The sequence below is a fragment of the Lonchura striata genome, chromosome 9 (genome assembly GCF_050655825.1).
Source record: "Lonchura striata isolate lonStrDom1 chromosome 9, ASM5065582v1, whole genome shotgun sequence".
NCBI classification, from domain to species: Eukaryota; Metazoa; Chordata; class Aves; order Passeriformes; family Estrildidae; genus Lonchura; species Lonchura striata.
The window spans coordinates 27,415,702-27,441,303 of NC_140711.1; the positions used below are offsets into that span (position 1 = coordinate 27,415,702).

The 25,602-nt window shown below is 48.1% G+C and overlaps 1 protein-coding gene across 2 annotated transcripts in view; it reads left to right on the top strand.

Moving 5' to 3' along the window:
- Positions 1 to 217: 217 nt before the first annotated feature.
- Positions 218 to 25,602, top strand: part of SLC7A14 (solute carrier family 7 member 14) — a 29,966-nt gene continuing 4,581 nt past the window's right edge. Inside the window, exons 1-7 of one of the 2 annotated variants that reach the window (XM_021548254.3) lie at positions 218 to 365; positions 14,042 to 14,419; positions 19,325 to 19,561; positions 20,314 to 20,531; positions 22,374 to 22,520; positions 23,400 to 23,608; positions 24,116 to 24,993. In XM_021548254.3, coding sequence (XP_021403929.3) covers positions 14,116 to 14,419; positions 19,325 to 19,561; positions 20,314 to 20,531; positions 22,374 to 22,520; positions 23,400 to 23,608; positions 24,116 to 24,993 — 1,993 coding nt within the window. In that variant the 5' untranslated portion in view covers positions 218 to 365; positions 14,042 to 14,115. Of the gene's footprint in view, positions 366 to 445; positions 699 to 14,041; positions 14,420 to 19,324; positions 19,562 to 20,313; positions 20,532 to 22,373; positions 22,521 to 23,399; positions 23,609 to 24,115; positions 24,994 to 25,602 lie in introns of those variants that run through there. The other variant, XM_021548253.3, reaches the window with a different exon arrangement.

A 25,602-nucleotide genomic window follows, 5' to 3' on the forward strand; every position in this document is an offset into this window, starting at 1 on the left:
TATTTTTCAGCAGCCAGACCGTTTGGGGGAGGCCACCCGCATCCCTCAGGACGCTCGGAGAGGCAGAGAGGACTGGCAGGGAGGGGAGGTGGCCGTGGGGGTGGCAGCTCCCGGGGCCGGCTCGGTATTGCCGGGTACTGCCGGCGGTCACATGCGGCAGGCGGGGAGGGGAAGCGCTGAATAATTGAGGAGCTGCAGCGCCCTCCTCCCTCCCTCCTCCCTCCCTCCATCCCTCCTCCCTCCATCCCCGTCTCCCCCTCCCTCCGCCCTGCGTGCGCGGCCGGAGCCGGGGTCGGCGGTGCCGGCGCAGCCCCCCCGCCCCGCGGCCGAGCAGCGCAGCCGCCCCCGCGGGGAGCGCGCCCGCGGTGAGTGCCCGCTCGGCGGGGAGGGAGGGACCGGGCTGCGGGGGGCGGCTCCGGGCCCCTCGGGGCGCCACGAGCCCGGGGAAGGTTTGCCCGGCGCGGCCGCGGCCCCCGCGCCCCGCCGCGCAGACGGAGCCGGTTCCGCGCCCCGCGGAGGGAGCGCGCCGGCTCCTCCGGGCCACGGGGCACCCCCGCCCGCCTCTGCATCCCCCGGCCCCGCGGGGCAGGAGAGGAGGCGGGGGCGCCGGAGCCCACGGGATTGATTGGAAACGGGGGAAAACGGAGTGACGGCAGGGACACCGGGTGGCCTGAGCCAAGCGACAGCTCTTGCTACAGGTGACCGCACGGAGCACGCCGCGGGAAGGTCGGGACGCTGCGGGAGGGGGCAGTGAGGGGAACGGAGTGCGAGCAGAAGGGAGACAGCGGGAGAGGGCCGGTGCCACCCTCGGGCCGGTGTCACCCGCGGGGCCGGTGCTGCTCCCGGGGCCGGTGTCACCCGCGGGGCCGGTGCTGCTCCCGGGGCCGGTGCCACCCGCGGGGCCGGTGCCACCCTCGGGCCGGTGCCACCCTCGGGCCGGTGTCACCCGCGGGGCCGGTGCCACCCTCGGGCCGGTGCCACCCGTGGGCCGGTGCCACCCGTGGGCCGGTGCCGCTCCCGGGGCCGGTGCCACCCTCGGGCCGGTGTCACCCGCGGAGCTGGTGCCACCCTCGGGGCCGGTGCCACCCTCGGGCCGGTGTCACCCTCGGGCCGGTGTCACCCTCGGGCCGGTGCCACCCTCGGGGCCGGTGCCACCCTCGGGCCGGTGCCGCTCCCGGGGCCGGTGTCACCCTCGGGCCGGTGTCACCCTCGGGCCGGTGCCGCTCCCGGGGCCGGTGCCGCTCCCGGGGCCGGTGTCACCCTCGGGCCGGTGTCACCCTCGGGCCGGTGCCGCTCCCGGGGCCGGTGTCACCCTCGGGCCGGTGTCACCCTCGGGCCGGTGCCGCTCCCGGGGCCGGTGCCGCTCCCGGGGCCGGTGTCACCCTCGGGCCGGTGTCACCCTCGGGCCGGTGTCACCCTCGGGCCGGTGCCGCTCCCGGGGCCGGTGCCACCCTCGGGCCGGTGTCACCCTCGGGCCGGTGTCACCATCGGGCCGGTGCCACCCTCGGGCCGGTGCCGCTCCCGGGGCCGGTGCCGCTCCCGGGGCCGGTGCCGCTCCCGGGGCCGCCCGGGGGTCGCTCCGGCGCGGCCGCGGCTCCGCCGGGCGCTGTCCGCGGTGCTGAAACCCCGACGGGGCTCCATCCCCGCGGACGGCTCCATCCTCCCCCCGGCGCCTGCAAAACTCCCTGCGACTTGCAGGCCGGGAATGGAGTTGGCTTCCTCTTTACGTCACCCGGCTCGGTGCTGTTTGTTGATTCCGCACGGGTATTTCGGAGCTGCCTGGCCTCCGGCCCGGCCAGGTGCGCTCCAGCAGCACCGCTGGAAAGCCTCGTCTCTGCTCGCACAGCTGCCCTGCAGCTCGGCTTTTGTGGCCTGTGAAATGATAGTTTATACAGACCGGCTCGGTGCCCTCCCATAAGTGCTCCAACGCAGCACCGGCTTTGGAGAGGGGGAAGATTTTTGTCTCAAAAGAGCCATGTCTGATTTAATCTAGCGTATTAAGTGATTAATTCTCCCAGTGTCCCTGATTTTAGCATGCCAAGGCATTTGTTTGACTGCCCAAAAACTGTCATGAGACCTAAAGTCTGATTGCTAAAGATATTTACATGTGTTTGTTTTATTGGTACACATTGCCAAGGCATGTGACTTAACAGAGTTGAAAAACATATTGTAAATAAACAAAAACCCTCAAACAAGCCAAAAACAGCACTAGAGAGAAAAGTTACCTAGATTAAACTCAGCATCTATTCTTAAAATATACTGCTCCATGGGGAATCTCTGTTGCATGAGAACAGAGAATTAGGGAGTCTTGCAGAGGTCCAAGGTCTGATTTCCCATTTTCATCTGTTAAAAGGGGTAAAATTTTCCAACAAAACAGTTACTGATGAGTAGTAAATAGTGTCAACAAAGAATCTTGGGTCCTACTGACATGAACTCAAATGTGCAGTACTTATCAGAGAAGACAGTACAGATGCAATAGCTGTGATAAGACAAGTCATTGAACAAAAAGAAGGGAAAAAAAGGACTTGTTTAGTTGCTCTTCAGTAAGTGGAGATGTAGGAAATTTTACCTCAGCCCTTGAAAACAGACTGCTAGAGTACAGCAGACATCAACAAAATTGACAACAAAATTGGAAGTAAGACAAAAAATGAAAGGAAAACCAAAGCCTGTCAAGGAGTGGAGAAGGGCCCTTACAGAGGAGGAATTACAGCACCTGAGAATTCACTTCATTAAAAAGCAGGGAGGAAAGTGATGTGAATCCTTGAATCTAAGAGCCTCCACAGAAAGAAATTAGCAGGCATTGAGTTATTCCTCTGTCTGGCAAAAAGAGGCACAACATGAACTTGTGCTGAGATGCTAAAGCCAAAACGTTCCAGTTTAAGGGAGGGATCACATTTTTGAACAGAGGAGTGCTGGTGACCTGATGAAAGAGCCATCAGGAAATGTGCTGGATTCTCCATCTGTTTATGTCAAGGTTTTTGATGTCCTCCCAAAATATGCAACTTAGCCAAAGCAAGGCATTGGGCTCCCTGCAGCAGTAATTGCCTGGAAACTAATGGCCTGAGACTCAGACAGAATTAACTCGGAGGACCTTATGGTACCTTTGATCCTTCATTCCCCAAATAAGGCATGGACATGTTGCAACTTTATTTCCAGACACCCCTCTAGAGACATACTACCTCCCCAGTGGGTGGGATTTTTAACCATATGTAAAAAACAGAACAAATAAGTCACCAAATTCTATATTGAATCCTCCAATTTTCCAATTGGCTTCATTCATTAACTCTCCTCCAAAAGAATATCTCCCTTTGTGCATGTTGCAGTAAATACATAAAAATGCATGTTGCATTTTAAGACATAAATCATTCTCCTCAGGGAGTTATTCATGACTCTCAAGTCGAGACATATCTTATCCTTCTCTAATTTTTTTTTATTATATAAAAATGATAAAAATTTATTCTTTGTGTAACTTCAGAGTCTCAGATGGGATCATATCAGGAAGGATTCCAGCCAAAATCATTTTAAAGGATATATTTGTAGGCTGATTTGACACTACTTCCTTCTGAAGACAGTCTGTTTCCTCAGTTCTGAAATCACGCAGATATAATAAAAATCCTTCCATGTTCCCTTAAAGGCAACAGGAGATTTTCTAGAAAATTCAATGAGAACAGAACAACCTCCTAATGGCTAAAATAATGTTTTTTCTCTGAAGCCCTGCAACATTCAAGCAAATAGGATGGCAAGAACTTACACAAACATAAATGGGCCCTTCATGAAGACAAGCAAAAAAAAGAGGATAACAGAGCAGTCTGCAACTGATTTCTTAGTCCCCAAATAACCAAAATTTTGCTTTCAGAGCACCTGAGCTATTAAAATCATCATAATGTTTAAGCAACATATTGTTGTTTGGATTATTAAGACATTTTAAAAACAAGAAGGTAAAAACGAAACAAATACTTCTTCAGCTGTGTGTAGCCGTGGGATCTGTATATCACACAAAAACAACATTAGTAGGGAGGCAGCATTTGTGACTCTCGCATTAATAAAAAAAAAAAAATTAACCCCCAAATCACTCCCAGATTTGTGCCCTCTGTAATATATAAAGCCATGGTTGAGTCTGGGCTTCTCAGTCTGTGAGAGACAAATCTAGGTATGCAAAGTATCCAGAGCCCAGAAATACAGCAGGCATTTTTCATCTACTTCCTATGGATATGAAAACCTGGCCAGAGTCTCACCTCAGTCCAGGGTGAGTCTGCTGAACTCATTAAACCACCCACGTGTAAATGGGAGCAGACTCAGATCCACAGAGAGTCCTAAGACATTTTTCATTTACAAGGAATTAGACATAGCTAAGCTGTGGTTGTCAATGGGAAAATGCCAAAACTGAAAGAACTGGAAACTGTAATTTTCTCTTGTATATTGAGAAAAATTCTCTTGAGTTTCCTTGGCTCATTGAATAGCAGCCCTGCTTCCAGACTATGCAGTCACCTTCAGGGGACTGGGTGCTCTGGCCAGCATTTACGCTCCCACCACAGCCCGTCCCTTGCTGTCACCAGGCTGGAACATCTCTAAAACTATTTTTTCCCCACAATAAAACTGTCAGAGCGAAGACCAGGCACTCATGAAACAAAGCCAGCAAGGTGGAGCCAAACAGCACATGACTCTATTGTTTGTGTTCCTCTGCACAGTCACTGTATCCATAATTCATTGAAAGTCATGATACCATAAATTAAATCTACATGGCAGGTGAACAGAGAAGAGCTTCTGCAGCACATGTGTTTCCACATAACCACATCCTAATTCTGAGAGGGCAGGATCAAAGTGGCTTGCTGCCTACAGGGAAATGGGTTTTTGTTGCCATGCCACAGCTGTGAGTGTATCTGTGTCAAAACTTTAGTAAACATCTATAAAACCACACATGGGCTCAGAGCAGCCCCTCTCAGCAGCCACTGGCTCTTATTTATTGGTGACCATGACGTCAGTGGGTGGTTTGGGCCATTCCTCCTGCACATCCTCAGCTCCCCGAGTCTGGGCTGAGTCTTACTCCACAAAGTTTTTCAAAGCTGAGGATAGAAACAGCCCTTTGTGCACCATTTGCACACCTGGGCATATTCCACCTGCAGCAGCACAATTAAACTTTGCTTTAAACTGTGCCTGGGTGTTACTGAACCAGGTCTTAATGATGGACCTGTTGAGCTGTGCTAGATGAGGCACAGCCCCGTGGTGCTCAGCAATGCCAGGGTGGCTCCAGGTAGGATTTGGGCACCCTGGTCTAGTGGTGAAGGAAACATCTGCCTCTCCTGGCTGTCCTTCCCTCCCAGTGGGAACAGGCAGGAAGCACCAGGCACAGGTCCTGTGCTGCTCCAGCCCTGGAGCAACACACTTGGGAAGCATCTGGAATCTCCAGAGCCTTGTCCAAGACACCTGGGCACCAGCAGGTGTGTTCCACTCATTAAACAACTGGCTGGGAAGCAACAGGGACTGGGAGATGTGCAATTAATAACCAGGGTCACCAGCCCTACTCCAAGTAAATTGAGACAGAAAGAAGCAATATGTCCTTTGGCTGGGAGCTCTGGCACAAACAGGAGCTGCAGCAGTAACATTCCAGCAGCTCTGCTCTTACTCATGTGCAGGCACAGCAGTGGAATTCTGTAGCTGGGAGACAAAAGTCTCAGGGAAAGAGGTTGGGTTTGGGGGTCTTGCTGCTAAGGGAGGCTAAGAGCAAGGAGGCAATTAGCTACTTTAAGTTAATCATGTTGGCTCACGCTGATTCCCTTGCTACAAAAGGACATCTCTGGGCAGTGCATGTGCATTGCTCAGGAATATTATCATACTCTAACTTTTATGCCGTTATCACTTTTACAAACACATAATTCTTCATTTAATTCTGCTTCTCTAGTACCATCCTAGAGACTGATTTAGTGTTAGTCTGCAGTGAGTTTGTAACTCACTGGGAAAAAAGCCTTGCTGCTACAGCACCAGGTATTACTCACATTACACATCACTTAGGTGTTGCAGTGCCTTTGCCTGACTGATGATGATAAATGACTAAACACATGAACTCCATTCTAAATCATCATCTTTGATCCACTTGTGATCACATTACTCATATAATCGGTTGTGCTGAAATGGAGCAGAATTACTCATGTAAGGCAAGGGGTTTTTTGTCCTAGTGAATAAGAATAAGAAGCAGAAAACTGTAATAAAATCAGCAGGAGCTGCTATTCACTTCCTTGGAGGTGCATTGAACCTGCCTCAGGCTTCTGTTGAGGAATTTAGAGACACAGGTTACAACCAGCCAAATTCCCCCAGCTCAAGGCTCCTATTTGCATATTCAAAAAAGCTCCCATTGATTTGCATATGCTACTAGTGCTTCTTCTGGAACATTTAGTAGGCTTGGGGTTGCAGAATGCATTTTTCCAGCTTCTTCTGAGGAAAGCAGTTGCTTGAGATCCTCTCCTGCATTAATTAGCTGATAGCCAAAATAGTGGAAGTGGGGCAGTGAGGCATAATCAATTACATTTGTATAACTGCTGATGGAACACGATAAGTAATTAATGAGACCATGTGCACATACAAAAGATAAATGCATTTGAAACTTGGCAAGAGCGAGTAATGGTGTTTGTAAGTTTGATGTGCTTACTGTGTAAAAGGCCAGTTCAGACTCCTACTGAATTATTACAGAAAGGTGGAAAGACTGCTGCTGAGTGAGAGCCAGTATTGAGAGGAAAAAGCCCAGCAGTTTCTTAGTGGGGAATAAAGGAATCGCTATAAAATCAGAAATCTTCAAAATAAAACTAGAGGTTTAAAAACAGTGCATTTTCAGATCCTGTGTTTGATATACAGGAGAATTTTTTCCTTGTCTGGGTGACGAAGCCTTGGTGTTAAATCAGTTCTTTACTGAGAGATTTGTGTATTTGCCACTGGGTTCAAAATGCTACCCAGAAATGAAATAAGTTGTCATAATGATGTATCAGCCAGACTCTCGCAAGAGTAAAAATCCATTTTGTTTAGAGAGCCTCACACATTAATAAATAACCCATTCTGTGAATTATGTCAAATGAAAAAAGCTCTCCTGTCTGGCCTGCAGCAAACCATAATGACTTTCATTCTGCAATGTAAAAGTATGGATCCACTGAGGAAAGAAAAAGAAAACACAGCCCACTAATTACAGAGATTTTCTCTTGTGTATTGTTAAAGCAAAGGCAGTTTTTAAAGGAGTATAATTCTAGAAGAAACAGCCTGGTAGCCCAGGTTTAGAGTTTCAGTGATACAAAGGCATCTGTTGTCCATTCTCACTGTGAGATTCGGTACAGAAAATGTGTTATCTCATCAAAGTGGTGATTACTGAAAGTACAACCTACTACCTAAAACCAGGGAAAAGCTCAGAGCCACAATCCCAAGGCTGCAACCATGCCACTGATGCTGCTGGCACTCATACTGTCAGGAATCTATGCCCAGCATTGCAAATGGGCAACTCAGTCGATTCCAGAAAAATCTGATTATGCTTCTCCTCTTGTGAAAGCTCAGGATCTGGAACTGCTAATCCCAAAACCCGAGGCTGCAGAAGGATGTGCCAGCATATTTGCAAGGCCAGGCTGGATGGAGCCCTGGGAAATCTGGTCTAGTGGAAGGTGGCCCAAGATGGCAGGTTGGGTTGGAATGAGATGATCTCTAGGATTCTGTCCAGCCCAAACCATTCTATGAATATACAAGTCTGTGTGAGACAAATCTGCATTCCTGGGCACCCCTCCCATGGTGTTTAAAATGCCTGAACCTCAGTGGTGTCAGTACATTGGTCCTTGAAAGGCTGAGCACCCACACCTGTGAACCCAAATTTCCTTTAGGAGTTTCATTATTCAACAACACTGCAGTTTGTGACTGCAGAAAGGTGGGGGAGGCTGTACTCGAAGAACTGGTATCAATATCTGCACTTGGAATGCAAAATCACACAGCACCACAAATGAGCATTTGAAAGTGCACAGAGCCTCTAGGGTCCTTCTGCAGATGAGCACGTGCAGGTACAAAACCAATATTGACTTCAACAAGGCACATCCAGGGGACTGTTAATCATTTTTAGCATTGTTTCTCATCTGCTTCCATAGAAAACCCAGATAGATTAATCACCACACACTTCTTTAAGGCAGTGAATTTCTCCATCTTACTGGTGGAGCAGCAAATGTTACTAGTTTCATGTGGTTTCACTACTCTCCTGGAGGGAGCCTGTCAGACCAGCTCCAAGAAGTTCCTGATTCCCCACCTCCTGCTCAGATCACCCACCTATTGATTTGTCATTTCCCTGCATTGTTGCAGGTTTTTAGGCTTTTAACTTTCCACCTCCAGACAACGGCAACAAATGAGACCTTTTTGCAAATGTGCAAATTGATTATATCTCTTTCTCTGTAGTTGGTGGGGGTTTTTTTTTGGTTTTTGGGGTTTTTTTTGTTTGTTTTGTTTTGTTTTGTTTTTGTTTTTGTTTTTCCTTCTGGTGGTTAAATAGCTTTGTTGCAGACCCAAATAGAGCACTTCATGCATATTGCATTATTTCAGCTCAGCACGCACAGACTCTTGTATCTGTTGTACCCTGCATCCATTCCTACATTATTCTGCAGCATGGGGATGATTGGTACCCATGCAAAAAGGGCAGAAAACAAGTGGAAAACCAACATTCCAGACAATGGACCGGGGCAGGTGGATTTACCAAGGGGAGGGATGTGCCTGCAAGGATGTGCATGAGCGTCTCCAAAAGGAACATTTTAGCTTCCATCCCGTTCAGGCTGTAAGAACTGTAGGTGCTCCATGTGCATCCAGCCCCTAGGAAGGAGGAAAATACTGCTCCCTTTCAGTCCCAGAGCTGTTTCTCACCAGCCTGGTGCTCCAGAGGATCCCAAGGGAACCTGGACCAGCTGCTTGGGAAGTCGGCATGTAATTAATCCTGGTAAAGTTTAGAACAGCTCAATATCAAGGGATCTGCTGGCCTTCCCTGTGGCATGCTCCAATTTCACCTCTGAATGTGTCACCTCATCTCCCACCTCATCCAGGCAGGAAGATGAGCCCTCAGCTACCAAAACCTTCTCATTGCTCACCTGCATGGGCACAGATCACTGCTCAAATATTGATTTGCTATTTACTTAGGAAAAGGGAAACACCAGCTGCAAGACAGAAAAAAGCTTTGACATCACTTCCATCCTTCCCTCTGCCTTTTTCCTGATTATCCAGGCAGTCCAGTATCTCCCCAGCAAGGACAGCAGCTAAACCATCACACTGTATCCTCCCTGAAGGCTGGAAAGAGGGAGAAAGAGTGATCTTTATGTACATGCTAATTATATCACTGCATTGCACATTCATGCTCTTCTGATACTTGCACTATAGACTAGAATACAAAGTTTAGGAATTCCTGGGGGCTGCCTCTGGATGCATGGCACCCTTGGCTTATGTCATTGGACAAATTAAACATTTCCTCTTTTATTTTGCTTATTTGTCAAAAGAAGATAATAATGTTTAGCCATCTTAACAGCAATGCTAACACTGCAAAAGCACATTGTATAACCTTGATGGAAGCACCATAGAAATGTGCTGTTCAGCCTCTCTGTGTCCATTATGCATGAAAATATCCCATTTTTTCAGTTGATGCACAGAGAAAGTTGGTCTTAAACCTGAGGTGTTATCAGTGGTTTAATTTAGCAACTACTGTAGTTTAAATTAACCACAGCTCCACTTGAACTGCTCAAGCAGATTTAAAAATGGAAAGATTAAAAATAAGAAAAGCCCAAAAATTACCAGCAAAGGCACAAGGCCAGATTGCTGAAGCTGGACCGGCAGGGACCAGCCCTCGCTCTCGGCTCTGTGCCTGCCTTTTAAATTGCTTTAAGGAGGGCTGGTGATGGAGACAGAGCCAGCTTTTACAGTGGCAGCCCAGCTGGGGATCAACACTGTAAAAACAAGCACATAAAGCTCCAAATCAAATGGTGCTCGTAAGGAAAACATTCCGGGGACGAGCAGCCCCGGCAGAAGGCATCCCTGGCTCGGAGCTGCTGCCTGGCTGATGCCAGCCCTCTCCCTGCTGGAGGAGCTGGGCTGAAATCAGGATGGAATTCAGCCCCCGAGCCTCTCCAGAGGAGCCCTCCTCACCGATAGCGAGCTCACAATTAAAGGGAAAAGGGAAGGGGCAGCAGGGAGCTCAGCCTAGCACTTTTGCTGCTATTTCTCTTGCTCTTTTTCTGGGATTGCAGCGGTGTTTGCTGCCAGGAGATGCCTTTTCCATCATGTCGAGCTACCTCCAGCATCCCTTTGAGCCTTTGGGGCTCTGTTTGTCCAGGGGTGATGTTGGCACACAGTCCCCACTGGAGCATGGAGCAGGTCTGAGGGCTGATGCTCCTGCACCATAAACACCAGAATTAATATTCCTGGGGTCCACAGCAGGTACTGCCTTGAGGGAACCAGTTTCAATCCCAGATTTCGGAAGCACAGCTCCCCTGGGCAAGGAGAAAGAGACTTTCCCCCTAAAATCCTCTGCAGCAAACTGGGCACTGGTGTCCTGCATGCAGGGCCAAATCCATGCTGATCCAGCTGCTGGAAGCATCAGTAATTTTTCCTCTGCAGTAATTACTCTGTAAGCCATGGAAAACCAGGGAAAACCCAACCTTTTCCTCTTAATGAGTGCCCCTGCCTGGCTTTCCATCAATACAACAAGAGGAGCTCTCTTTGTTCCATTTACCACCGTTGATGTTCTGTTCCTTGTTGCATTCCCCGCAGATCTGAATAGAGATCTTTGCTCATTGTTTCCCCTACAGACTTCTGGACAGAGGGGAGTCATTTACAGAAAATCAAAAGCCATCCCAAGGCACAGGTGTGGTCTGGGGACAATTTTCTAGAGAAATTGGAGCTATGGGGGTGATGAGGATGGGAGATGCTGGGAGGGGCACTGCGCTGCACCTCCCCAGCAGAATGAGTTTTATAGGAGGAATAATCCAGCATCAACCCAGACACTAAGGAAGATCCATGCCTATAAACACCTATGTCTCTCCTTCTGGCTTGATTGCAGTTTTAGCCAATTTACCCTGATGAAGAGGAGTGTTTGGTACAAACAGTGGTGCTGACAAGCACATGGTGGCAGCAGCAAGTGCCAGCCAGTGAGGAAAAGCAACCCCAACAGCCTGATGGTGGAAAGCTGAGCAGCTCCAAAACCCAGCTACAGCTTGTCCCCTCTGAGCCACAGCTCCCTTCATCTTCCCTGGTTTGTAGCGAGGAGAGAAGATTAACAAAACAAAGCAAGTAAAAATTCCTTTTGCTTCCCACTGTTGGCTTCTAGACAGGCAGGGTTAGTGGAGCAGAGCAGAAGGGAGCTGCCTCTGCCCCATGGGGGTGGTTGCCATCCATGACATATTTTCTCGTGGTCTCAAATGGAGAGAAAAGATGTTTTCCAAGCTACATAGCAGCAATATGCTGATCTTGCTTGAACATCTGGAATAGTTTTGAATGACTTTAATTGAGCATAGCAGCAATTATAGAGTTATTTCATTTCATAGGTTTTGAAAGGGTTTTTCTTTTTCCTTGATGACTTACAGGAGAAGACTAAACCCCATAAATTGTAGGGCTCTGTTGGGCTGCCATGCAGGAGGACCTGGTCACAGTCCAGCCCCAGGCAGCTGGAACAGCTCAGCAGCCTAAATCTGGGTGCATCACTAATCCACCAGCCAGTTCCTGCTTTAAACTTTAACCATTTGAAATGTTTAAGGGCTTTTTTCATCATTTTAGCAGTTAAGATTATTCCAGGACAAGACTGCCCTCTCTTCTCTTGGGGTTCTTTGTGATGTTGGTGAAAAAATAATTTCTATGCCATGATGTGGCTTGAGAGTGAACTGAGTGAAATCAGTCATCTCTCTTCATTTGAGGAATTCACTAATTTTTCCAGTGTGGATGTGAATTCCTCCAGTAAAGGAGCACATGCCACCCTTCCCAAAGCCTTCATCAGACACCCAGAGACACGATGATGAAAAACTGGGGTCCCAATCCCCCTTAAAACACAGGACAGGTCTTCCCATGCCAGAGCATGACCTGGTGATGGCACCAAGGACCAGTCTGAAGCTTTGGTGCCTTCATCCCACACCATCCTACCTCTTCTGAAGGCCCAACTTCTTGACTAGCTTAAGTCAATTTAGTGCAAACTCTAGTGTAGCAATCCAAGTCTTTCAAACTCAACTGAGAGAAGCCACAAAGTTCAAGAAGAATAATTAAATAAAGGATGGGAAGTGGGAAGCACAGTAAGACCTCTTTTCCAGCCCATAATCCAGAGGTGCCATGCTTTGGATAAAAGGATGAATTTTGGGTGGTTTTTCTTTGAGTTGTTGTTTTTCACACGGCTAAAACACATTCCTGGCAAAGCAGAACCACTGTGGGGGTGCCAGGACAGGAGCACCTTGCCCTGAGGAGAAAAGGGGGCTCAGAGGGGACCTTATTGATCTCTACAACTGCAAGGATGCTGGAACCAGGGGGGATCAGTCTCTTCTCCCAAGTAACAAGTGACAGGACAAGAGGAAATGATCTCAGGTTATGCCAGGGGAGATTTAGATTGGATATTATGAAAAAATTTCTTCATGGGAAGGGATGTCAAGCGCTGGAACACACTGCCCAGGGAATTGGTGGAGTCACCACCCTTGGGGGGATTTAACAGATGCAGAGATTTGGCACTTGGGAACATGGATTAATGGTGGGACTTGATAATCTCAGAGGTCTTTTCAAAGCTAAACAATTCCATGTTTATTCCATGGGGGCAGACCTGCTGAGCTCTGGCTCAGCTGCCTTCTTCCAAAACAAACCTTCCTTTAAACCAGAAAATAAAACCTCACCTGTGAGCCAGCCCATCCCACAACCAGCTGACTCCTTGAGCAACCCAAAAGCCAAACCCAGGTTTTATTCTCAACACAAAGATCCACATTTGCTCAGGAGCAATAACAATTTCTCATTATTATTCCTAGCTAGAACGTGCAGCCTTTAAGCCTGTGGTTGCTCGAGGTAAAAAATCAGCACAATTTGAACAGTGATCAACCAAAACATAAAATGAATGCTGTGTTTCATTTAATAAACTTCAGCAACACAAGGCTGCCTTGTGGACACAATGTAATTAGTTTTGGATGTAAAAATGGAAAAAAAATAAGTGTTTTGTCTTCAAGGCAATTAAAAAAAAAAGAATATTTCTGTATTGACAGGAAAGAAGCTGCCAGGTAAAAATTCATATTTGATAAACTATTTTTCCTGTTCCCTTGTATTAGCTAGTGGGTTGTCAGTTCTTCTTGGTTTGCTCAAAGTCAGAAATCATCACGTGTCACCTGGAAGTCACTGCTGCTGGTGCTATGAAAACCACACAGTTTGCTGAAGAATAGCAGAGAGGGAGGGAGGGAAGAAGGGAGGAATGGCAGTTGCTGATTTTTTCTTGAAAATATGAAAAATGAAAAATATTAAAATATGAAAAAAGCACAGAGAAAGAGAAAACCAAGATAAGGCCATGATTTTTGATGAAATCCTAGAGCACATGGGTTCAGGCAAGATAATTTAGAAGTATTAAAAATGGCTGCAGCTGGCCATGCTGTTGGTCACTCACTCTCCAGTGGAGCCCACACTGCTCCTGCTGAGCTTCTCTCCCAGTCTGCCTCAACTACAGGCTTGGAGTCACACTTGGTGCCCACCAGGGCCCAGTGTGCCTCGGTGGCCACCAACACTTCACAGCTACATGTAGCCATCATCACTTTTGGTAGCAATTAAACCACGTAATGAGAATTTGGAGGAAATTGGGTTCCTGCTGTTTGTAGCGCTGCAGTAATGACTGAGGCTAAACCTGTGTGAACACAAAGGAGGGCAGTGCATCGCTGCTGTACAAAACGACTGAGGGTGCAGAAAGGAGATTTCTCCACAGCAGCAGCAGCATTGGTCAAAGCAAAGCTCTGCCAGCACCAGAGCCCAGCAAAAAACTTGAGGGGTCCCTTTGGACTCTCCCTTCTTTCCTTGCTGTTTCAGTCCAAACCTCTGTTCCCCTCTCTTGCAGGGATGGAGACGCGGCCGCAGCCCTGAGGGTGCTGCTGACCCTGTCCGTGGCGCAGCTTTGCCCAGCCCAGCACCATGAGTGGCTTCCTCTCGCGGCTGGACCCGCGGCGGGTGCCCTGGGGCGCCGCGGGCCATGCCCTGCGCGCCCGCGTCCTGCGCACCAAGCCCGTGGAGTCCATGCTGGAGGGCAGCGGCGCCGCGGCCGCCCAGGGCGCCCGGCTGGCCAAGGTCCTCACCACCCTGGACCTCATCTCCCTGGGCGTCGGGAGCTGCGTGGGCACCGGCATGTACGTGGTGTCCGGCCTGGTGGCCAAGGAGATGGCGGGGCCCGGGGTCATCGTGTCCTTCATCATCGCTGCCGTGGCATCCATCTTGTCAGGTGGGTTTTGCGTGGGTTTTTGGGGAACGTGACGTGTCCTGCATCCTCTCCGCTCATGGGTGGACACCTACTCAGCACCACGAGCTACAAGGAGGTAGCACCATCCCCACCAACTAAAAACCATTTCCCTCAGATCTCACACAGCTCATTGGGTGGCCTGTCCCTCGTTGTTCAAATTTCAGACCAAATCTTGTACTGGGAGCCAGCAGCCAAGCCTGATTATCCTGATGAGCTGCCAATGGCTTCCACAAGGATGGAGCCTGTGGGCAATATTTATGAGATTATTGAGAGTTTTGAAGAGTGTGTCCTAGGTCAAGAGTGTGGCCAAGCCACAGGGCTGGAGCGAGTGCTTGTGGGAAACTCAGTTCCAACAGGAAGGATGTCAGTGGCTTGGGCAGTACCAGGGCCAGCTTCTTTTGTTGGCATGGCTAGCAGTTAAAAAAAAATTCCTCAATTAGTTCTGGAGTTGATTTCATTGGCTCCCATTCATGCAGGGTCAGTCTTTGAATTCCAAAAAAAAAAACAACAAACCAAACCAACAAAAAAATGGGCAGGGAGGGAGAAATTACCTATTTTAGTGAAAACACAGTGACTTCTATCTCCTCTCTAGGAACCCAGCTGAGCATATGGCTCGAGCTGCAGTTTCTCCATGAAGCCAGTACTGCTGGCATTTGTCCTTTCCAGATCAGTGCTAACACGATGATGTGATGTTCCTGCTCTATCTGCTCAGAGGACTTTTCATGCTGTGTCAGTCTGGTATCCAGCTTTTGTCTGTGGGTTGGATAAGACAACCTGAGCAAATGGCAAAGGGCTTTGAATAGAAGACAGGAGAGCCAATACAGCAATGTGACCCAGATCAGCTTTTCAAAACCCTGGGTTTTTGTCATGAGAGGTGGAAGCACATTATGGTTTTTCCCTAGAGTTTGCAGTGCTGTTCCATGGAGATCCCACCAAAGTGAGTAGGAGTTTGAGCCCTTCTACAGCCCAGAGACACAACCCTGACACAGCCCAGGAATGATCCTCAGGCTCTCTCCAAAGCCCACAAAAAGAGACAAAAGCTTGCAATGGGATTCAATGCTTATTTGGATGCCCAACACAACAAATGAACCAAAATGCTTGTTTTTTATCCAAGGCAGCAGTTAGCATTGGTGTCTCTCCTTTCCCACTGCCTGCTTTCCCTCGTCTGCAAAGGTTTTGTTGGCCGTGATGCAAACCAAGAGCAAACGGAGCTTGGGTGGGTCTCTGCTAACAAAAACACACTGTCCTCCAAAAGGGGTTTTTTCACCCCAGACTTGAGCCTTGACCCACAGCAGGAGCTCCTCCCGCCTTTGCCCACAGGAGCCTGCGCCGCTTCCCACTCTGCTTTCATCTCCCCTTGCTTTTGTAGCCCTGGGAAAGTGTTTTGTGAGGGATGCAGTGTTTTGATAGTCTCCTTGGCTGCTTCCTCACTTCATGGTTAACGCTGCTGTTGTTTGTAACAGCAACACTTTTTTGGCAAGTAAAACCAAGTAAGATTTCAGGAGCTGGATGGGCTGTTAGACTCCTTGGGGATGTGATTTCAGCTCTCCCATTGTGGTCATGCCTGATGTGCCAGGCACTGAGTTTGGGCAAGTGCACAAACAGATTTTAAGGAACTTTTACTTTGTCCATCACAGATCACCAAGTCAAACCCCACTGCTTGCAAAAGTGATCCCAGAAAGGTTTTGGATTTAAAAAAACCCCAAAAACCAGACAAACCAAAATCATCCAGAAGGTTATCTGGCTCCCCAGGGAGACAGCCATAGGGAAACCCTGACATAGGGAAGCCTCTTTGCACAATTAAGCCTGGTTTCAGAAAGGGACTTTTCCAATTTCATCTACTCAGCAAATTCTATTTACTATGTGTTGCCTTCCATAGTTTTAAGCAATACATCAGGGCACTTACAAACACACTATAATTGATTAAACTGATAAATTAAGTCAATCTCTTTCATTTTCTCACTAGAAGGCCTTTCATTCATCTCTCAAGTAAGAATGCTTGCCTACCTTCCCTCCACAAAGCCTCCAGTGCACTTCAGGCTCCTGCAATCAGCCGCAACTGTCAGCATTCCCCACTTTCACCCCTGTTTATCCAAAACCCCCCTTAGCAATAATCAGCAGTTTGCATCTCACCCAACCCCACCACCCTCTCCACAGCCTTTCCCACCAGCCATTTCTTGTCCCTTTAGCGACCTTCTCTCCTAAAGCAATAACCTTCTTTGGAGCACAGAGCCACACTCTTACCTGACAGTGGTACAGGAGCAGGATCAGCAGCAGCCAAGATGGAACAGGGCAGAGCTCAGCACATGCCTCAGGTGCTGCTGGTGAGGGCTGGGCTGAGGGGCTGAACCTGCCTGGGTGGAGCTGGAGAGATGGGAATCCTTGCTCTGTGGAAGCTTTCTTCATGGAGCTTCATTTTATATACCAGCACATGGTGATCATGAAGTGCAGTGGACAGGCTCAGTGGCTTGATGAGAATAATCCTCAATAAGCTGGCTGCTCTTGGTTGATGAAAGATGGTCCCTTTGGATTGCTTGTGTGGTAGCATTAATTATTCAGAGTTACCTCCAGAGCAGCTGAAAATCCCACTCAGAAGTTATTTTTCACCTCAATCACCACTGCCATCATGGCAGTGCCCTGTGGGATGTCTCGTGGTTCCTGTGGAGCCTTGTGCCAAGCATCAGTGGCAGGGTCAGCACCCACATCACGGCCACCACCATGCCAGCACACCAAAAGCACCAGTTCTCATGCCACCAGTTGTCCTGCCCAGTGGCTGTTCTGTGGATGGGATCCTGGAAGGACCAAGACCACTCAGCTGTGTTTATGTCCTGTTGAACAATGTCAGTAACTGTATAATTACACAAGAGTAATGACTGTCACACCAATTGCACAAGTGGAGCAGATATTCAAGGAAAAGAAATGATCCTCTGTAGAATGCTTGCTCTTTCAAAAAACCACTGTGTTGTCTTGTTTTCTTCAGAAATTGCAAACACTCTTGATTGGGGGAAGAAGATAAATCTATCTCCAAATTAAACAGTTGTGACAGGGAGGAGGTACCCAACCTCTCCCTGCTGTCCCAGGGCTGGGCTGGCTGTGCAGGAGCACTGGGAGAGCTGCATCCTTCTGCATACAGAGGAACAAGGTGTTGAATAGCTTGAAGTGCCAAGGAGTTACTGAGTAACAGAGTTTTATTGTGCAGTTAGATTGTAAAAATAATAACAACAACAACAATAGTAAAAATGCAGTGCAAATGCAGCAGATATTAGTACATATTGTATATATGTTTGTGTGTAATACATGCTGACACCTAATGCTGATATTCTCAACCAATTGCTGTACCCAACCCCTAGTGAAAAACAGCTCTTCTAATTTGGGATCCTAGTAGAATAACCAAAACCTCCAACATTTTATACATATTCATTTCTTTGCTTTAGCATTATCACTGTGTATCGATAACCATCCTCTTCAATCATTATCTTGTCACTGGCTAAAACAAGAGCTGCCTACAAGAGCATATATATATATATGTATTTTTAAGGCCATCAAAGAGAGAAACTAGATACTTGTCTCTGTCAGAGCACCAGTTTCATAAATCATTCAGGCCTGTAGTTATCTGTGAACCGTACCTTTGCCGAGTGCATGCATTTTTCAGCAGCTTTGAATAATGACTGTCGGTAGCACTGGATGGATGATGGAAACCTCTCGTGGCTCCTGTTGGGCTGCTTTACAGAAATCAAGTCTTGAAGAGTCCCATTGCAAAACAACTCACATTCAAGTTAAGCAGTGAATGGAATATAAAAATCCTCCAAAAGCAAGAAAACAAGCACCACCAAATTCAGCTTAAGAGATTCAATAACTCTGTGTTTGTACAGAGTAAAAACAGCACTTAAGGAAGAGCAGCCACCTCATAGCAGTTTTATAAATTATTCATTCCCCTCTCTATACTGAACTGATTGCAAATTTGAAGCAATTATTATCTCCTAAATGGAGAATATTGGTTGATAGAGAGCTGAATAATTACTACATGTTTACTCAATGGTAGTAACAGCCTTAACCAATTCACCCATATGAACTTTACTGGGGTCTTTGGGACAGGGGCTTAATCAGTGTTAAACATGCAGGACCCTTCCAGCACTTGTCCTGAATAATATTTGGGGAATTTGAGACTAAGTACATCCATTCATTTAAAAAAAAAAAAAGCTCATGGTTTTTTTAATACATCAATGTGTCAGGGTCAGGTTTTTATTAAAAATTATCCTGACATAGTAAGCGCACAAGGGTTCAAAGAGTATTGAAGTCTGATGAATCCTCCTCCCAAACGTTTATAGTTAAATACTTCTTTTTGCTTTTCTTTTCTTCTTCTGCACAGTTAGTTTTGCAAGTGTTCTTTAGAAGACTTAAATATAATATTTTTTAGGTGTTAAAATAAGTTATGTTCTCTATGTAAGGCATCTTCAAACTCCTCTTGCCTGGGTATGAACAAAAGTGGGTATGAACAAAAGCAGGGATGATCAGGACAGTGCTCGTGCCTGGATCTGCAGAACAATAATGCAGGATAAGTGTTTGAAGATTGGAATTTTGGGGCAGAGAGAGGTATAACCTCCTCTGAGCCCTCCTGTGGCATCTTCCTCTGGGATGAGACTGTGCAGCACTGGTCCAGGATCCCATGTAAACATCTGGCTGGTTTGAACTGTGTCTTCTCAAAAAGAAAAACCTGTCACAACTTGATTTTAGTGGGAAGGAGGGTCACCATGAAATGTCTCTGTGATCCTGATGTTGATTGTAATCCTGGCACCTCCTTGCACCTCTGGGAAGGAAGCACCAAGGCAGTTTTTTTCCATTTCCCAACCTCTTTTTCCTTACACCTCTTCCTCTTTTTCCAAACAGGCGTTTGCTACGCTGAGTTCGGCGTGCGGGTCCCCAAGACCACGGGCTCTGCCTACACCTACAGCTACGTCACCGTGGGGGAGTTTGTGGCGTTCTTCATCGGCTGGAACCTCATCCTGGAGTACCTGATCGGGACGGCCGCGGGCGCCAGCGCCCTCAGCAGCATGTTTGACTCGCTGGCCAACCACACCATCAGCCGCTGGATGATCAACAGCGTCGGCACGCTCAACGGCCTGGGTGCGTCCTGCTGTGCAGAGACACCTCCATCAATTCGGGCCTGGAACAGTAATTGGAAGCTTGTCAGGAGTCAGACATGGATATTAGGCTTCATTCATTATTCACTCTCTGTCTGGTATTTTGCCTCAGCAGCCTGGCGCACAGGCAGGATTGGAGGGGATGGGATATGGGACACTTTGGGCCCCTTTGGGATGAGCTGGCATTTAGAATACATGCACAGAAATAGTCGCATGTCAGAGGGTAGGGGCAGCACAGAAACACTTCACCCAGTGCAAACAGTCCGCTTGGTCCTCTTGAGGCACACACAGAATTTGTTAAAGAGCACAAGCTGGTGTCTGCTCTACTGCCAGGGACTGGGGGCTGTGGTGGTCCTGTATGATCAACAGTTCTAGCAACAGTCCATGAATCCTACCGGTAAGCAAACCAGCCAGCTGTCCTGTACCTATGTCATGAAAACTTCATCGCTGATTGATTTTTAATGAGTACTTGGCAGATACATGTTATGCAAATTGGGACACAGTCATTGGTTTGCTGCTCTCCCAAAAGTCCAGACAGTGTCTTGAGGCATCAAGATTTATCACCTTAATTAAACAGTTTTAGCTAGTGGAGACACAGGCCTCTGGAGACCACTTTTGCAACGAGACCAAAGAGTTCTGCAAAACGTCAAGGTCTGAAAAGTGTTTAAAACTCCCCCACAGAGTTCCTGGATATTCTGTGGATGGAGAGTAGCACATGTCTTTTCTCTCACCTAGGGAAAGGAGAGGAGTCGTACCCTGACCTTCTTGCTCTGGTCATTGCTGTCATTGTGACCATCATTGTGGCCATGGGAGTGAAGAACTCTGTGGGACTCAACAACGTGCTCAATGTCATTAACTTGGCAGTTTGGGTCTTCATCATGATTGCTGGTCTGTTCTACATCAAAAGTGACAACTGGGCTGAAGGACAATTCCTGCCGTTCGGATGGCCAGGGGTAAGTCCTGTGGGCACAGAGGGACACACAGCACCTAAGTGCTGCCACACACTCAGCCTTGCTCATGGTTTACACACCCCAATTCTGCTGCACCCTCCAGATTCCAGCCCTGTTAAATCCACCTGTGCCTTGGCCAGGGACCTCCAAATTCCAGGAGTGCAGGCTTGTATCCAGACCTGCTCTTCCCCCCAAACCCAAAGACTACAGCAATGATTTATCTCCTAACTCCTCTTAGCATAAACCCAGAACTTTTCCAAAAGTCCTTCTGCAGAGCCAAACTCCACATGAAGGTCTCCCCAAGGAAATGCCACTAATTGCCAGGCAGTGAAGCAAAATGCTGTGGCTATCTGAGGCAGGGTGCTCCAGAGAGCTGGATCTGCCTCTGTGGAGAGGGGAGATACTTTTGTTGGCTGTTTTTCAACAACAATGTTCTCAATCATTTGTTTTGAGCACTTCATAATGCCACCTGCCAGTACTTATTTTATGGATGTTCCCTCAAAGCTTACTGAGAATTTGAACATATTTGGCTTTTTTAGCTTGCTTGCACTGGTTTTTATCCAAGGATGAACAGAGACTGAAAATATCTCAGCTGGCCTAAACCCAAGATAATTTCTCAGATTTACACTGTTCAACTCCATTGGGGTTTTGTGAAGAAAAATAAGCAAGAAAGTAAAGTAAACCACGAATCTTGGTTATTGAAAGGGTCCCAAACTGCCTGCACCTTCTTCCAGTAAATCAATGTCTCTTTGCCAGAGAAGGGCTCTGAGGCTCACTTGAGAATGGAGGCCATATTTACAGCTTGGATTGCTGTACCATACAATAGGAGTGAAAAAGAGAAAATAGAAAATATCTGTTTTGCTACAATTCAATGCACCAAATATCTCTTGCAAAAAAAAAAAAAAAAAAAAAAAGTAGTTTTAAAAGATAGGTGCATACCCAAAACAAAAAACTCAATAGGGTGGTCTCATCCTTTTCAGCTGGTTCATTGTCTCACAAGTTGTTTGTAAAAGTAAATCCACCACCAAGCACAAGTGTGAGATCCCCAACAGCGTAGGGCATATTTTAAAAGGATAATTACAGACAGTCTCTGAAAAAGGTGAGTTTTACTGTGTGCAGTACTACTAGACAGCTGAGATGACAGAGGTGATGGACAGGTGGTACCCAGCAAGCTGCAAGGCTTTCACAGCTCCAGATCAGCTAGGCAGCCTTCACCCCGCTCCAGTGTTCCTTTCCTATAAATGTCCTCACTAATATTGTATATTGTTTTAAATCACATTTTAAAAAAAATAACCAAACAGTACAAATAATTCCTCATCCAAGTGCTCCAATGTGTGCTCCTAACCTGTCTGCAGCTTCCAAGGAAAACAGAGTTTGTTTGGGAAGCGGCTCACATCTGACGGCTGCTGCTCTCTCCTGCTTCCTCTGCAAGCGGATCTTGCTGCCACATGAGACATCTTGCTAAGGCAGAACATGTAAACATGTTCCAGATCCCTACTCATAAAAATGGATTTGGGGTGGAGGATTGTTAAAGCAAACCTGAAATTGGTTGATTGGCTCCTCTGACATTGGCAGTGTATTCAGGCACTGCAGGTTTTTGGGGTGAGCTGCAGATGCCTCCATGGCTCAGGGCACAGGTTGAAATCTTTTCCTCAGATCAGACTGGTGGGTTTGCAGTGTCCCAGGGTCAGTCTCCAGAGCTACATGTACACCCCCTGACCTTTGGCCACTCATCCTTTAGCTCACACAAGGCACAACAGCGCTGCTCCATTTGTGCTCAGCTCCCTCTCCCTGGCTGGGTGCCAGCCTCCCTCCTGGCACTCAGGTGTTTGATCCTTCCCACAGGTGCTCAAGGGGGCTGCAACATGTTTCTATGCCTTCATTGGCTTCGACATCATTGCTACCACGGGAGAAGAGGCAAAGAACCCAAACACCTCCATCCCCTACGCCATCACAGCCTCGCTTGTCACGTGCCTGACAGCTTATGTGTCTGTAAGTAGTCCCTACACAGGTGTGAATGTACATAAATATGTATGTATGCATATAAATATATATATATGTACCATGTGAGTCCTTCTGGCCACCTGCACAGTGCCTGCCAAGGCTCCTCTCCATTTGTCCCCAGGCTCCTGTCACCTAACAAGACCTCTCTGCCAGCCACAGGTGGCGGGCAGGTTTTTTTTCTCATCCCCATCCACAGCTATTTTTTCACTCAGGAGAGAAGCAAAGAAGAAGGAGCAGCAGCATTGCAGCATCCTTTCTCCATGTTTCTGGGAAAAGCAGCACTGCCTCTGCTGGAGATATGGGAAAGGATCCAAATGAGGGGAGGGATAGGCAGGGATGGCTATGTGAGATTGCACTGCTCTGCACCCCAATAAAAGCATGCCTGTGCTCAGAGATTTTTCTTGCAAAAGAGCAAAAGTTAGTTATGAAGGAGAAAAAACGCTGTTCTGATCAAAGAAACTCACCTCTCCTGCATGGGAGTGGGCTTCTCATGAAAACAAATTCTTTGACTCAAATAGGGCAAGAGTGTTGCTCCAAGCAATGCAATCTGGATTTGGGTCTGCCCCAGCCTTATTTCTCACACAGGTATGCAGCCAGAGTGTTAATAACCCTGCCAGTCACACCAGCCTCACCAGCCTCCCCAGTCCCACTTGACTCCAGCATCACCCCTGGAGCAAGGTTCAAGCATCCCCTTCTTGCCTTTGGGTAGCAGAGACTAAGACCCCACAGTTTTCTGGATCAACCACCCTACAGCAAAGTGCAAACAGACCAAGCTCCAGCATTTTACATCCCCTCCACCCTGAGAATCCCCAGCAGCTTCCAGTGCTGATGTTGACACCCCTGTCCTGCTCCTCTCGCCTTGCCCAGGTGAGCATGATCCTCACACTGATGGTGCCCTACAATGCCATCGACACTGAGTCCCCACTGATGGAAATGTTCGTGGTCCACGGCTTCTACGCAGCCAAATTCATCGTTGCCATCGGGTCCGTGGCTGGCCTCACTGTCAGCTTGCTGGGCTCCCTCTTCCCAATGCCCAGAGTCATTTACGCCATGGCTGGTGATGGGCTGCTCTTCAGGTCAGTCACACCCATGCTGGCATTTATTTTTGGCCTCCTGGGATCTGAGGGGGAATTGTGCCAGGGGCCTTGGGGGTCCCAACACCCCAACAATATTGTCACTGCAGGGAGCAATGGACATGCACAGACACGGTGGGTGCAGAATGGGGCACAAGGCAAAGCAATATCCTGGGGGGATAATATCAGGAGCAGCTTACCCTACAGTCTCTCATTAGAGATTCTGATTATGTGGGGATGAGTGTTTAATTCAAGAGCCACTTACAAAGGAGAGCAGTTAATATGAATAAAATCTGGGAAGCATCCGAGTTCTCATTGCAGAGCTGGTCAGACCCAGATCTAACTCCAAATTCAACTTCAGCAGGGTTGCCAGTCCCCACGTGGAATCAAAGTTCCAAAAAGCAACAAGACCTGAAGGGATCCCTGAGACTGTCCCCTAGAAACAGGGAAGGGTTATTGCAACAGGGTTGCAATGGTTATTTAACTTTCTGTGATTGTTCTGCACTCCAGGTTTTTGTCCCACGTCAGTTCTTACACGGAAACTCCTGTCGTGGCTTGCATCGTGTCCGGGTTCCTGGCAGCTCTGCTCTCCTTGCTGGTCAGCCTGAGGGACCTGATTGAGATGATGTCCATTGGCACCCTGCTCGCCTACACGCTGGTGTCCGTCTGCGTCCTGCTCCTCCGGTACCAGCCCGAGAGCGACATCGACGGCTTCGTCAAATTCCTCTCCGAGGAGCACACCAAGAAGAAGGAGGGCATCCTGGCTGACTGTGAGAAGGAAGCTTGCTCTCCTGGGAGCGAAGGAGAGGAGTTCTCTGGCCCACCGACCAACACGTGCGGGGCAAAAAATCTGCCATCGCTAGGAGATAACGAGATGCTAATTGGGAAATCTGATAAGTCTGCCTACAACGTCAATCACCCCAATTACGGCACCGTTGACATGACCTCGGGGATAGAGGCAGATGAGTCTGAGAACATCTATCTCATTAAGCTGAAGAAGCTGATTGGCCCTCGGTACTACACGATGCGGATCCACCTCGGGCTGCCGGGTAAAATGGATCGCCCGACGGCGGCCACCGGCCACACGGTCACCACCTGTGTGCTCCTGCTCTTTGTCCTGATGTTCATCTTCTGCTCCTTCATCATTTTTGGGTCAGATTACATCTCTGAGCAGAGCTGGTGGGCCGTCCTCCTGGTCGTGCTGATGATCCTGCTCATCGCCGTGCTGGTGTTTGTGATCTTGCAGCAGCCAGAAAACCCCAAGAAGCTGCCCTACATGGCCCCCTGTCTGCCCTTTGTCCCTGCCTTCGCCATGCTGGTGAATATCTATCTCATGCTGAAGCTCTCCACAGTCACGTGGATCCGATTTGCCGTCTGGTGTTTTGTGGGTGAGTCCCAGGTTCATTTATTTTCATTCACTGATGCTCTTTTGGAAGGTTGTTGATAATAAAAACTTCCCTAATTAGAGTGCTTAGGCTGACACCTGGGAAATACCCAGTCCTTCTCATCTGCCCCTTGCCATCCTGAAGTTTTTAGAAATCTCATTTTATCCAGCCCCTGAACCACAGCTAAGTGGAAAATTACACCTCCAGAAAACATCAGTTTCATGGAGGAGAATGACTTCATGAAAAGGTGGTTATTTTGACAGCTTTTTTGATGCAAAGTGAGCAGGATCTGCAAATTGCCTCACAGGCAGGTTTTGTACAGAAATCAGCCTGATTTCTTGCTCTGTCACCCACTTGAGCTTTTCAGCAGCCCACACCAGTATTTCAGCACTGCTTTTCCAAAGTCCAGAGCTGCCCAATTCTAGAAGCCCTGGAAAAGTCATATCTGTAGACTGTATCTCCTTTTAGCTCAAGTTCTTAGCTTCTGGGTAGGGACATGTTAGGACTCACAGACTCTGTTGTGGAGCCTTTTTTCCCAAATTTAGTATTTCTGACACATAACCAGGAGTCCAGCGTACCCATAGTTCTTTACTTTGCAACCCACTTACTCCA